This window comes from Anoplophora glabripennis, unplaced genomic scaffold (genome assembly GCF_000390285.2).
Source record: "Anoplophora glabripennis isolate ALB-LARVAE unplaced genomic scaffold, Agla_2.0 scaffold5, whole genome shotgun sequence".
Classification (NCBI taxonomy): domain Eukaryota; kingdom Metazoa; phylum Arthropoda; class Insecta; order Coleoptera; family Cerambycidae; genus Anoplophora; species Anoplophora glabripennis.
In genome coordinates, this window is record NW_019416525.1 from 2,963,684 (window position 1) to 2,977,211 (window position 13,528).

Sequence of the window (13,528 nt, forward strand, 5' to 3'; positions counted from 1 at the left end):
CGTTACTAAGCTAAAAATTGGGAAAACAAAGCACAACGTACATTTTATTTGTTCACTACTTAAAAGTTATTGTTTTAAGTTATATTCGTGTTATATTTCATTGATATTTTATTATACATTGCATACAGGGTGTCCCAAAAAGAACTTAACCCCCCTACCCCCCTTATACTGATGATCTTGGATTTGACGTTAACCTTAAATTTCAAGGTCATTAGATCAATTTGAAAATAATATGGGGTCATTTTTTTTCGATAGGACACAATTCGGAATAGTTGTCAGGGGCGTTCGGATCTTCGCGACACCCTGTACATTTAAAAGGCAATTATAATGTAGCCAACATGTTGCACAGTTAAAAAATGTTCGCTGTGAGCTATTTCTTGCCTCAGTTGCATTAATTTCAATAGAAAAACATCCAGATTCCATTAATTAGCTATCTATAAAATTAACTACAGGTTCAGCGTTCGTAGTCGTAAAATAAAGAGAAGAATATATCTTGGCCTGTAATTAAACTTGTCATAAAGCCGTTGTTAATTGCTTTGGCATTGTTTATACAGAGAGCAAGTATCGATTTCCACGACATTTTCCATGCCTCCAACTTCGAGCAAATATTGAACTATTAGAACTTTTTTCTTTTGATATATTTTTTTTCTGGCGGTGTTGTTATTGACACAGACCGGGTACTTTGTCATAATAAACACACCGAAAAAGTTAAGCGTACGTCATGAAAGGTAATTTGATGGTAAAATATTCGATTATTATACTCCATAAATGGCAATCGGTGTATACAGGGTGATTCAGTCATAATTCCCTTAACTCCCGTTAGCTCGACGCCCTATTTCGCAGCAGGCAACGCGACTACAAAACGTTCGGACGTTGAAGCGAAACGGCTGATTTCCCCAGTCGCCTTGAACTTTGCAATTTGTTTGAAAATCGAAGTGCAACGGATCCCAACTTAACAAAGTGTATTTTTTTAGCCATACTGTCATTTTAAATAGGTAGTAGCTACCCTACTACTCTTTGAAAAGCAGTAGGCATACGTACTACAAACAGAATAATTAATAGGACTAAAACTCGTATTCAGTTATAAAACATAGTGAACACGTTAACAATATTAAAAATACTAAATATCTTGCATTCGAAAACAATTATTATCTTTATACATCTGTTTTTATTAACAGATAAATAATACTTGTAATATTTAAAATGTAAAAAAATGTTTTATTCATTCATTTGTCTAGGTAAAAGGGTGTTATTGTCGTTCCCGTGGATCCCGAAAAGGGGATTAAATAATGGTTAGTAATTTTTTTTCAATGTAAATACCTATTTTTTTTAACCGCGTATTCTACTAATTTTTCCCTTAAAATTAATGACTCCACGACTGAATCGCCCTGTATATGCGAATTGTTGGTAAAAATTATGTAATAAATGTAAATATATGCCACAACTAAAACTTTTATCGTTCTTTGTTATCTTTTGGTGACCCATCAGATAAAAATTTCTCCAGCTACCTGAAAGGTCTCGGAGGTCTCCAGAGAAAGTAGTTAGCGCATTAGTTGTTATGCAATGCCCGATATCGATCGAAAAAAAATAATGTGTTCACCTGTAATATAGAAACGTAAACTGTTTATCAGTCGAATGTAAAATGTAAAAGTAAATATGCTTATCGATTGCCATGTATTATTCAGGTGTATTGATCACCCTAATAAATGGGATCGCTTAGTTGCATTACAAAAAAAAAGTAAAACTGTTTTAATATTTCATGATAATTGAAGGGTTTCCTTGAGAACCGTAGAATAAATAAAAAAAAAATTATTTTTAATTCACGGATGTTTCCGATTTTTTTTTGCGTGTCACCATTCAACAGCTTTAATATTATCTTACTTATTAGTTACATTTTATGTTTATTTTTGTATTTATCTCGTTGCATATGAAGAATTGAAACTCCGTAGATTTTTCGTTTCACAGTGTATGTTTCCTCACGTCTTCTGTTTCATTTGAAAATCCGAAACCGCATACATTTCCTGGAAAATCGCTACTGCTTTATTACTCAATTGCTATATTTTCATAATTATTCCACTGATTTATTAACCGTTGTTTAAAAACACTGTGCAATAAAGATAAGCGGTGAGTCAGGAGAATATGATTCAAAACGGTTTTCGAATGGTCGATTAGTTAAATGCGAGTGTGTATTGTGGTTCGCTGACGTTCGTTTTCCCAAATAGCCATCTGTGTAAGAACGAGTCTCATAAAATTCGAACTTACGTCCGCATGATTCACCAGATATACAATAATTTGGCTAAAGGACGTTAAGGTTGAGAGATGGACCTTAAATCACCGATAATCGGTCGAGATATCGGGATACTGTAGAAGGCGTAGCGTTTTCCAGTGAGTACATTACGGGGTCTTTTCAGAAAAAAATTATTGGAGTTTGTTCCTGACAGGATTGCTCACAGGAAAGGTGAATAGCTTGAAATTTATTAAACCTCCGTCATTTTTTGCGGTGCTCGTAACCAAACGTTTCTTTCAAAAATATGTTTTATTAGTCCTCGCATTTTTTAGATATTGTTGTGTTAAATAGTACTAGTTGGGGCATATTATAGTCCATAATCCAAGAACCTCGTTTGAATGCATTTGTTTGAATTGCTTTTAAAATTGAGTGAAACCATTTCTTTCAGTGTGACAAAACGAATATTAATATTTTTAACTTTATTTGAGTTGATGTCAGTGTTAAAAACTTAAGAGATTTTTTGCTTCAAATGTACAACATCTTTCAAGAAAATTATTTATTTCAATACTTTAAATTTCTCCCAGAAATATAATTTCTATTCTTAATTTTATGATCTACAATCTACATAGATTTTATAGAAACATGTTTTGTATTGTATATTAATGTATCGTTTGTTCAGTACAAAATTGAATAGTTTTGATGGTGCTCATTACTATGTATTTTGAACGATCCAGCTGCTTTAGTGTCGTTACTCGCAAGGAGATGTGTATACACAGAGCGTAAGTGGCTCCATCTATCGTGCTACTTCCCACCTACGCCATTCTGTGACCTGCTACAATTTTCTTTCAAGTAAACGTAAGTTTGATTATAATATGCTACATTTGTCTTGAATAATTCCTACATGAATATATATTTTAGGGAACTGGTAGTTTTGAAACAAATATGTTTGTAGTTTAAGATGAACTGTAAGAGATATTGTAGCTAAAGTCCGAGATAATAAATTTCAAAACTATAAATGATTTGAATTAAATTATATATATTTACAAATAATAAATAATTCCATTTAAAACTTTTACAAATACTTTTTTTCAGTGTGATTGTTTTATATGAAGTTACGTTGAGGTGTGGGATTTTCTGGAATATATTAGGCACTTGGAATCAATTTTAGGTTATTTTCCGACGTTGTAGTTGTGTATCAGATAACGAAAACATTGTGAAAAATCACCGTTTTGTATCATGTAGAACACACCCTATACTTGGCAAGCGGCATGTAACTTTTCGTTTATTTAATTATATTTTCCGTCGAATTAATTACGTACGTACATTTTATAACACCCTTCGTTAAAAATTAAGCTTATTTTTTCACATCGGGCTGGAAGCTTCGCGTAGTAGGCACCTGTTTACTATGTCGCGCGATTATGCTGTGCCGATTGATGGAAGATAAAAAGAAAAAAGTCCTTGGACGCTGATCGAAAATTGATTTTCATTCAAAAGCGCGCAACTCGGCACAATGCAGTGCCGTAACGATTTTCCGTGCGGGGGGCAAATGGTCATTTGTTAAATTAACGAGAAATAAATTATTATTAATATTATTAACCGATGCGTGTCTGCCGGTAATTACGCGGGTTTGATGTAAAAATAGATTAATATCTGGCGAAACTGCAGGCTCGAGATCGTGTGTTCGACGCTTTTGCCGTACCTGAAACACAAAACACACGGAATCGGCCTACTGACAATCCCCGTTGATTTACGGCCGGTCTTCGGGCTCCTTACCTCCAGAACAGAGTCTAAATGTATCACTGTATTCGACCTTTTCGTGTTTACCATAAAAAAATGCTGTTGGCAGCTCGGTAGCCACTTACAAAAATGCACCGGCCGCATTTTTTATTTAATACCTAATAAAAACGTCTCTAGTGCCGTCCTTAAATTGTCGTCCACGCACTTCGATAAATTAACCTTAAATAATCGATGAAATAATAAAAAAAAATATATTTTTTTTTAACGTAAATCGAAGCGAGCGACAACGTTTCTAATTATGTCGAATGCTTTCGGTCTTACAAATCATTGTAAAAATGGCAATAAATAAAATTGACGGACCGCTTTATGTATGCTGGCGAGAAATGTAAAAATCATGTTACGACTACATAAAAAACTGACCTCAACATTGTCCGACATGTCTTTTATTGCGAGGAAGACCGCGAAATAAATGAAAGATTTTCGTTTATTAGCCTCGTCTTAGTGTCATCATTTTTTAGTTATCTCGTTTCCGTCAATTACTTTGTTATATTTGGTACATAGTATGGCGATCTACACAAAAAATATGGAACTGTTTCACATATCCTTAGCAGGGCCGGATTAAAAAAGAAGTCCTAATGGTCGTTTGTGGCGCCCCCTAGAAGATACAACGAAATCGTCGATAATTTCGAATTTCTCATCCCAAAAAAAAACCCAGATACGAAATTTCACGAAATTAGATCGTAGTAGTCCAAAAATATTAAATAAAATGTTATTTATTTTTTCAAATTGGTCACCCTGTATAATGGGATAAAAATTGAAAATATCAACAAACTGTTCTATCTAAAAACAGTATCATTTTTTATTTTCAGTAGGGCCGTATTATTTTTTTTTATAATTTAATGAGTGAGTCCCCATAACTCCGCCACTGGTTGCTTGCGGGACTTCTACTTCTATGGAAAAAATGGTATCTTATAAGAAGATGTGTCATGCCAAATTTGGCTTAAATAGCCTTCTTCATTTAGAAGTTATTTAAAAAATTCGAATTTTTTAAAAAAAATTTAACGCCCTCGAAAATGAAGCGTTTCTGGAAAAAAAATTATACTTGATTTTTTCTTATTTTTATGTGAGGAATATCTCCTTAAAGTTTGTCGACTTAATCCTGACATTCCTGACACACCCTGTATATAGTTTATTTATATAAAAATTACCAAAATATAAGTGCCCAAAACCTTTATAAAAGCAGCCAGAAATACGTTTTTGAACTCGCTGAAAACGCTGGTTGTCAGATTTACTCTTAACTAAAAAAAAAAAAAAATTGTGTTAATTTTCTTAGCTATATAGTTTATTTATATAAAAATTACCAAAATATAAAAGTGCCCAAAACCTTTATAAAAGCAGCCAAACATACGTTTTCGAACTCGCTGAAAACGCTGGTTTTGTCAGATTTACTCTAACTAAAAAAAAAATTTGTGCTAATTTTCTTAGCTATGTTATATATAGTTTATTTATATAAAAATTACCAAAATATAAAAGTGCCCAAAACCTTTATAAAAGCAGCCAAACATAACGTTTTCGAACTCGCTGAAAACGCTGGTTTTGTCAGATTTACTGTAACTAAAAAAAATTTTTATGCTAATTTTCTTCAGCTATATTATAGTTTATTTATATAAAAATTACCAAAATATAAAAGTGCCCAAAACCTTTATAAAAGCAGTCAAACAAACGTTTTCGAACTCGCTGAAAACGCTGGCTTTGTCAGATTTACTCTTAACTAAAAAAAAAATATGCTAATTTTTTTGAGCTGTTATATATAGTTTATTTATATAAAAATTACCAAAATATAAAAGTGCCCAAAACCTTTATAAAAGCAGTCAAACAAACGTTTTCGAACTCGCTGAAAACGCTGGCTTTGTCAGATTTACTCTTAACTAAAAAAAAAATATGCTAATTTTTTTGAGCTGTTATATATAGTTTATTTATATAAAAATTACCAAAATATAAAAGTGCCCAAAACCTTTATAAAAGCAGTCAAACAAACGTTTTCGAACTCGCTGAAAACGCTGGCTTTGTCAGATTTACTCTTAACTAAAAAAAAAATATGCTAATTTTTTTGAGCTGTTATATATAGTTTATTTATATAAAAATTACCAAAATATAAAAGTGCCCAAAACCTTTATAAAAGCAGTCAAACAAACGTTTTCGAACTCGCTGAAAACGCTGGCTTTGTCAGATTTACTCTTAACTAAAAAAAAAATATGCTAATTTTTTTGAGCTGTTATATATAGTTTATTTATATAAAAATTACCAAAATATAAAAGTGCCCAAAACCTTTATAAAAGCAGTCAAACAAACGTTTTCGAACTCGCTGAAAACGCTGGCTTTGTCAGATTTACTCTTAACTAAAAAAAAAATATGCTAATTTTTTTGAGCTGTTATATATAGTTTATTTATATAAAAATTACCAAAATATAAAAGTGCCCAAAACCTTTATAAAAGCAGTCAAACAAACGTTTTCGAACTCGCTGAAAACGCTGGCTTTGTCAGATTTACTCTTAACTAAAAAAAAAATATGCTAATTTTTTTGAGCTGTTATATATAGTTTATTTATATAAAAATTACCAAAATATAAAAGTGCCCAAAACCTTTATAAAAGCAGCCAAATATACAACGACCTGCCGATATGAAATTTCAAAACCTGAACAATTTTTGACTTGTAGGCATTTTACCGAAGACTTAAAAAATCTGACGTGTCGTAGAGAGTTATTTTCTCGGTCACTTTAATTGTTAGTTATTAATTACGAAAAAGTGTAGTCGCCTGTCGGTGTGAAGCAAGCTTAAGAGCCGTTCGTGCTGGTTAATGCCTCGTACGCATTTGATCAAAATTAATTATGGGAAGCGACTTTTTATTGTTGCTGCAGGTGAGGCGTGCGCGTCTCGCAACTGTCAATTTTTACACAGCCATGGGAAAGCACTTTTTCAACGTCTTACTCGCCATTAAATTTCCTTTAAAAATTATCCGCAAGTCATCGAGATCATACTTATATTTTCTATTGTGAAAAAATTAGTTAATCTAGTGTCAAGTGGACGAAGCCCGTGTAGACATTCTTTAAAATCTGTTCTGGATTATTACACGGCAATTTAAAGTCTCATTGAAATATATATTCACTTGTTAGTAATTTTAATGGCCCTTTAGTTATGCAGAACATTTTTTTCTCCGTACAATTTCACGAGAAACTGCGACTGAATCCAGTTTCGCTCCTATTGTACTCGGACATAACCTCGATTTCCCGCGCCTTACGCCACCATTAATAAATATTTAATGTACCTTTCTAAGACATCTAAGCGGGCTGTGGCAGGGTGTAACAGGAGGAATATTACGCTTGTTTTTTTTCCCGAGCCCTGGAAATTGGAAAGTGAGGTAAAGTATGCAGCGCCCGAGTTGTTCCTTTTTGATCTGAATTTTTGAGGCGATTGTTCTATCCCGTCGTCACATCGGAGCATCGGATCCGAACTATTTCGTCGAGCGGCGAGCGCATGAATATAGAAAATGCAAAAAATAAAACTCCAGGATGCAGGTAGATTAGTGATGGGTACGAGTCGCATTCCCTCCACGTGAGGGCGCTGTACTTCTTTCGGTACAACATGCATACCATCTGCACTTTCTTCAACCAAGGCATGCCATAGCAGCAGCCCGTTGCTCGAGCTGACTCAACCAGTGGTGCTGCGCTTATCTGTATCCCGTCGTAATATTTGGCGTATATTTCGCGAAATTCGTGGTTGTGTTTTGTTCTGTGACGCGGCTTGGTGAAACGATTTTATTAGTATAATGGATAACCTAGATTGCCATGCCCATAAGAGTAAGTTTATTGTTTTATTGCTACCGGTGGATTGCACTGCGAGGTGCTTAAACGTCGCGGGTAACTGTGCTTCTGATTTAATTGTAAATATTCAACGATTTTGCGCGTCCGTAGTGCCGCAGCGCCATAAACAATTATATTAACATTAGCGCTTTTTTTTTTTCACGCGAGTTAAATTAATATGTTTCTCAAACTTGGAAAGCGCCCGTAGATTATACCCTCGGTCGCGTTATAATGACTAGCAAATATAAGAGAACCGGGTGGTCCGTCGAACCGGATTTTTTTTCTCCTTTTTGCTTACGTTCTTAGCCGTCGATTTTCGTGAATTTGGGCGTTAATCATAGCCTAAAGTTTTCAAGTATGACTAATTGTTCCACTTTAGATGCGAAAGGAGTGAATTTTTGGGGCGTTGTTTCTTTTTTTGTGGAACATGCGAAATTACTACGAACGGGGTTCCTTCCAAACGTGTTCTCGATACGCGAATGCTGTCGAAAATTAAGTTGTGTTATAAGCTAATACTGCAATCTCGCTCCTGCCTCTACACTTACTAAAACTATTTTTATGGACGAAATCAGCTATTAGTTATAAAACATACGTATTGAGAAAAGGGTAATTTTCTACACAGCGGGCACAAGAAGTCGACCGTGAAAACCATTAGCCTATAATAATAATTAATAATGACTTACTTTCATAATTAACTAATTAATAGTTTCACGTTTCACATCATACTGATTGCTTCGAGAAAGTTGGTTTTCAAAATTTACTAATTAATGGGGGCAACTGAAATTGTTATATTTTATCAGTTTTTAGTGTGAAAACGACTCCACAAAGGAATTGGTACACTTCTGATTAATTTCACGTACCTTTTGAATCATTTTTATATTTATAACCCGCTGTAATAGCTTTAGGAACATTTTCTGTTACTTGCACGATATAAAACGTTTTTTACAAGTTTTTATCCTTAATCAACTGGCATTAGCGATGTTTTAATATAACCCCACAAAATACATTTCATATTTTGTTACACTCGAGTTGATTTGAAATTTCAATAACGGCGAATTTATGGTTTATTGGAGAAGGTATATAAACGTCTATAAAAACGGCGTTGTAATAAAATCATTATTGCCGATTCCCTAACTTTTTTCATTTTCAATATATCCGCTTAACGACGTTTCGTATTTAAACATCGTATAACTTCGTTAATTCTCTTAGTTTTTATAATGTTCATAAAGCAACTATGACCTAAATTATTTTCCATTGTAAGTAAGCTCTGAAGTATAAAATCGAGTTTATGAAGAAAGTTGCCAGGTCAAATTACTAGACGTTTATACTTTGTGGTTATTAAAGTTTCTACAACTACGTCTTTTGTGCTTTATTATTCATTTTTCACGACGTTTAATGTTATAATTAACAGAAATCAAAGAAGGTGTAGTTAATTAGTTGCACATTGTTATATACGGGAATACGACTGTAACTCTTGGAAAAATAAGTTTTAACTTTCTAAGTCATTGAAATTCTTTCAGCCTACCATCATAAACCATTAATCTACCTGAATAAATATTCCGAGAATAGAGATAATTACCGTAAATGAATTTCAAAGCTTGTTACTTTATTACATGGTCTTATCTTGGGATATGATTCAAACAGTGTTTGATGGAAACAATCTTAAATTTGAGTGCACAACAATGAGTCAATTGGGCTTGAATCTGTATCTGGCAGAGCGAGCATTTTCGATTATTTTCGAATGGCAAACGGCGGCATTTCGAATTGTAACGTTTATGGAGCTATAAAAATATCATCGGGGCCGTAAATTTTTATTTGTCCACCTAGTATGTGAAAACGGCGTTTGAAGTCGTTTGTTCGCGTTCGATCAGAGTCAAACATTGCATTAAATTTGTAATCCGCTATCACCATAAAATAAAATATATAGCTTTCCTATGTAAATTTCGCAAACGACAATCAAATATTTTGCCGGAGCCGAATAAAGAAAACAACTCCGTTTCGAATCGTATTTTTCCTTATTATTATTCCCGTCGCGTGTAAGCCTATTGAAAAAAATATGCCTTGACGTTAAAGAAGAACCCTGTTTTATTTAACTTGTAATACCCCGTCAGACTTAATTAAAAAATTCGGCAAACTCCTTTCCGATTTTAATTTAAAATTAAATTGGGACTAATGTATTATACTTTTGATATTATGTTTAAATCCTGCTAATGAATGTAATAACAAGATTCCCGGTGGGCGAGTTAAAAATCCCAGGGAAACGTATTGAAATCCAGACTGCTTTAACCAGGTTATATGTAAAAAATATGACGTAAAAGATTTACACTGACGAACATCACAAAGTCGGCAGTTTTTATACGGGCTTAATTAGATGTTTCGTTTTTTAGTTACGTCTGAAAATATTTACCACACTTCTGAATAAATTCGCTTACCTTCCTAACTGTTCATAATCCATTGTAATAACTGTCTACATGAAAATTATCTCTTATTCCATCTAAAAACATTTTGGAATATAAACAAAAACGTTTGTATCCATTCCTTTGACATTTACTACACTTCTGAATGAATTCGTTTACCTTTCGAACTATTTATAATCCATTGTAATAACTTTCTGCATTAGAATTATGTCTTATTTCGTTTAAAGACGTTTTGAAATATAAATAAAAACGTTTATATCCATTCCTTAGACATTTGCTGCACTTCTGAATAAATTTACCTATCTTTCGGATTTACAATTTTGACAACCGATTGTAATTAACTTTCTTGGACGTGCAGGGGACATTTTTAGTATAAATAAAGAACATACGAGTGTCATAACTGGAAACAAAGCTGAGGAAGTAATTTGCTTTTCATAATTTTTTTATTGTGCCGGGGAGAAGGGGCATTTTAAATTCGTTTTTTTTTTGAATCCCCTGTTAATGGTTAAGTAATACATGAGAGGGAAATAAATGGAATTTATGGGAGGCTTATTTGTTTCTAGGGAATATTTTTTGAAATTAGCGATGTACCGCCGGAGAAAGAGGATATAATGCCGGATCATAAATGCGGAGGTGATAAATTTAAAATTGGGCAATAAAATCTTCCGCGGGTAGTAAGTAAAATGGCGTGGTTGGTGTGTTCTTTTTGTTAAAAGAGTTTATGTAATAGTTGGCGCAGCGGCCAAACCCTCGCCGTACAGATGTGTATTCATTTGAAACAATAAAGGTTATTATTATATTAATACGTGTTTTGAAGCGAATCAAATTGGCTAAACTACACACAATAAAGGTACTTTTTCAATGGACAGAAATTAAATATGTAATATAAAAGAAGTATTATAGTCGCTGTAATAAAATTAATACAATAACTCTTGAGAGAGTGTGACTTCAAAAACAGAAATGCTTGAGTTAAAAGGACCAGTTACCAAAGAGAATGAATGACTCTGCAGAAAGCCCACGGTTTCATTGTGTTAAACCATTTCGTGGACAAATATACTACGGGGTTTCAGACGGAACTTTCATAGATTTCGTGAGTGACTTGAAAATCGTTCTGAGCCAAGCACTCTTTGATATTTCGTACCGAGACCCGCATGTACCTAATCGAATGAAATGCGCTCGCGTACGCATATTTCCGCTAATGAAAAATGTAGAATATGCGAGCAATATCCGCTGTTTTACAACGGATTCAATTAAAACTTCGAAAGTACGATTAGTTTACTTTTTATCCAAATTGTAAAATTATAATTAATTTTTGTAACTCCCGATGCAACTGCCTTGTTTACTTCGAATGAAAAACTTTAAATTCGTCATTAAAAAGCCAAATGGTTCAATTCTGTTACCACCACTTGTAGTTTTACTTTATTCCAAATGTTAATCTAAACCACCCGAACATGCAGATTTGCAAAATATACCTAATAAGTGTAATTTATTTTCTAAAAATATACGAGGTGATCCAATAAAAAGTAACTTTAATTAAATATTCAATATAATCGATTCTCGAACGGACTTATTTTCTACACAAGACAGGTTAGTAATTAATTTTCTAAAATTGAAATTATGGCGGCTACAAATAGATCCCACCCAGATATTTATAGAAATTGTAATATATACAGGGTTTCATGAATGATTACAACCCACGTGACTGTCGAGTGTAGGCAACCAACATTGCGCGATTGAAGGGGTTAAATGTAATTAAATACAATTATTTTTCTAATTGAATCATTTCCATGATGAGCAAAAAAATAACGATCTCTCCGAGAAAGAGCAGAAATTGACCCACCGCGTACATATAAAAATTCGCCGAACTTTCGGAGCCTCAATAGCCGTGATACGTAATAAAGTTGATTTTATGTAAAAATTACATGGCGCGTAAATCAAAATAACGAAGGCCTTGCGTTATAAACAGAAAACCATTGGATGTAATAGCGCCTAATGGTCCATGCAAGTACAGTTCCCCCGAAAAAAAAGTAATTTCCAGGTACAGCACGGACATATTGGATCTGATCGGTTAAGCTTACCCCAGAGCATGCTTTCTTGGGCCCTGATTTATGCCCCAAAAAGAATGTAATTTATTTTTAGTGTAACGAAAAATTCAAATAAATAATGGGCAATCGATTTTCGCCGAAAGGATCCGCCGACGGTGTTTCGCTCATTTTCTCGGCATTGCGAATATACAGTATGATACAATTGAAGGGTACAGTACGTGAATCGGTGACTTTGCACAAAAATTCTGAAATTGCCACTATACTTGTCGATATGGTTCGATAAAGACCTTTCAAAGGAGCTGTTCTATGACCTTCATTTATATTTTAAAATATATGTAGATGACGTTTTCACTGTTACATAATTTTAGGATAAAAATTGACCTGATTCAGGATTTTTGTCCAAAGTCACCGATTTATGATTTATTCCATTTATTTGTACCATACTGTATATCGCATAGGGTGCTTCGTTTGACACGTACATTTCTTTTGTTTCGTTCTATTGACGAAATATTGATCTAAACATTGGAAAAAAATTCGCACCAAATTTCAGCTCTCCACTTTAATTTTTAGTACACGCTATTTGATTTTAAAATTTTCCTATTCTTTTAACAGGTAAACCTACGTTTATTGTAATTATCCATATCTCGGCTGCATTTCACGTTATTTTATTGTCCATAGGCGATAATTATAGGGAAATCTGTGTTCTTTGAAAGTGTCAAAGTAGTATCTATGTGATTTGAACGATTTCACTGCTAAAAAAGTCTTAGTTTTTTTTTATTTTTGATCAATTTTCGCATTTTTCTCATAAATCCACAAACCCACAACAAAAACGTAAATGACATTTTTAAATATGTTGAATTGTAATATAATGAAATTGTAAATTTAAATTTGGAGGCGATAGCAAAGAAATTTTCTGGAGCTGCAAAGGTATAGTAAAAATAAATATAATAATAAAATATATAAAAAAATTATATCAATATAATATTCTTTATATTTATTTGTACTTAAAAGCAGCATTTTTTTTATTATTTTTAACAATTTTCTATGGACTTCCATGTCTAGGTTTCTTATGTAAAACTTCTTCACAAAAAAATTTCAAAGAAAACAGATTTTCCTGGAAAATATTAAAAACCGCATAATTAATTCGTAATATACATCCTCGAAAACTTATAAAATGATACGTTTGATGCTCATAAATATTAAAACCTCGGAAAACTGTACAAGGTTTTCCAAGAATTTTCC

At 33.1% G+C, this 13,528-nt stretch overlaps 1 protein-coding gene across 11 annotated transcripts in view; it reads left to right on the top strand.

Annotated features, from left to right (window-relative positions):
* LOC108906797 (latrophilin Cirl) overlaps positions 1 to 13,528 on the top strand; it is a 95,715-nt gene that overhangs the window by 21,795 nt on the left and 60,392 nt on the right. For 7 of the 11 annotated variants that reach the window (XM_018710163.1, XM_018710162.1, XM_018710170.1 and 4 more), the window contains exon 1: positions 7,653 to 7,821. The exons of 3 other annotated variants lie outside the window; for them this stretch is intronic. In XM_018710163.1, coding sequence (XP_018565679.1) covers positions 7,810 to 7,821 — 12 coding nt within the window. In that variant the 5' untranslated portion in view covers positions 7,653 to 7,809. Of the gene's footprint in view, positions 1 to 2,185; positions 2,459 to 7,652; positions 7,822 to 13,528 lie in introns of those variants that run through there. One more of the 11 variants, XM_018710167.1, reaches the window with a different exon arrangement.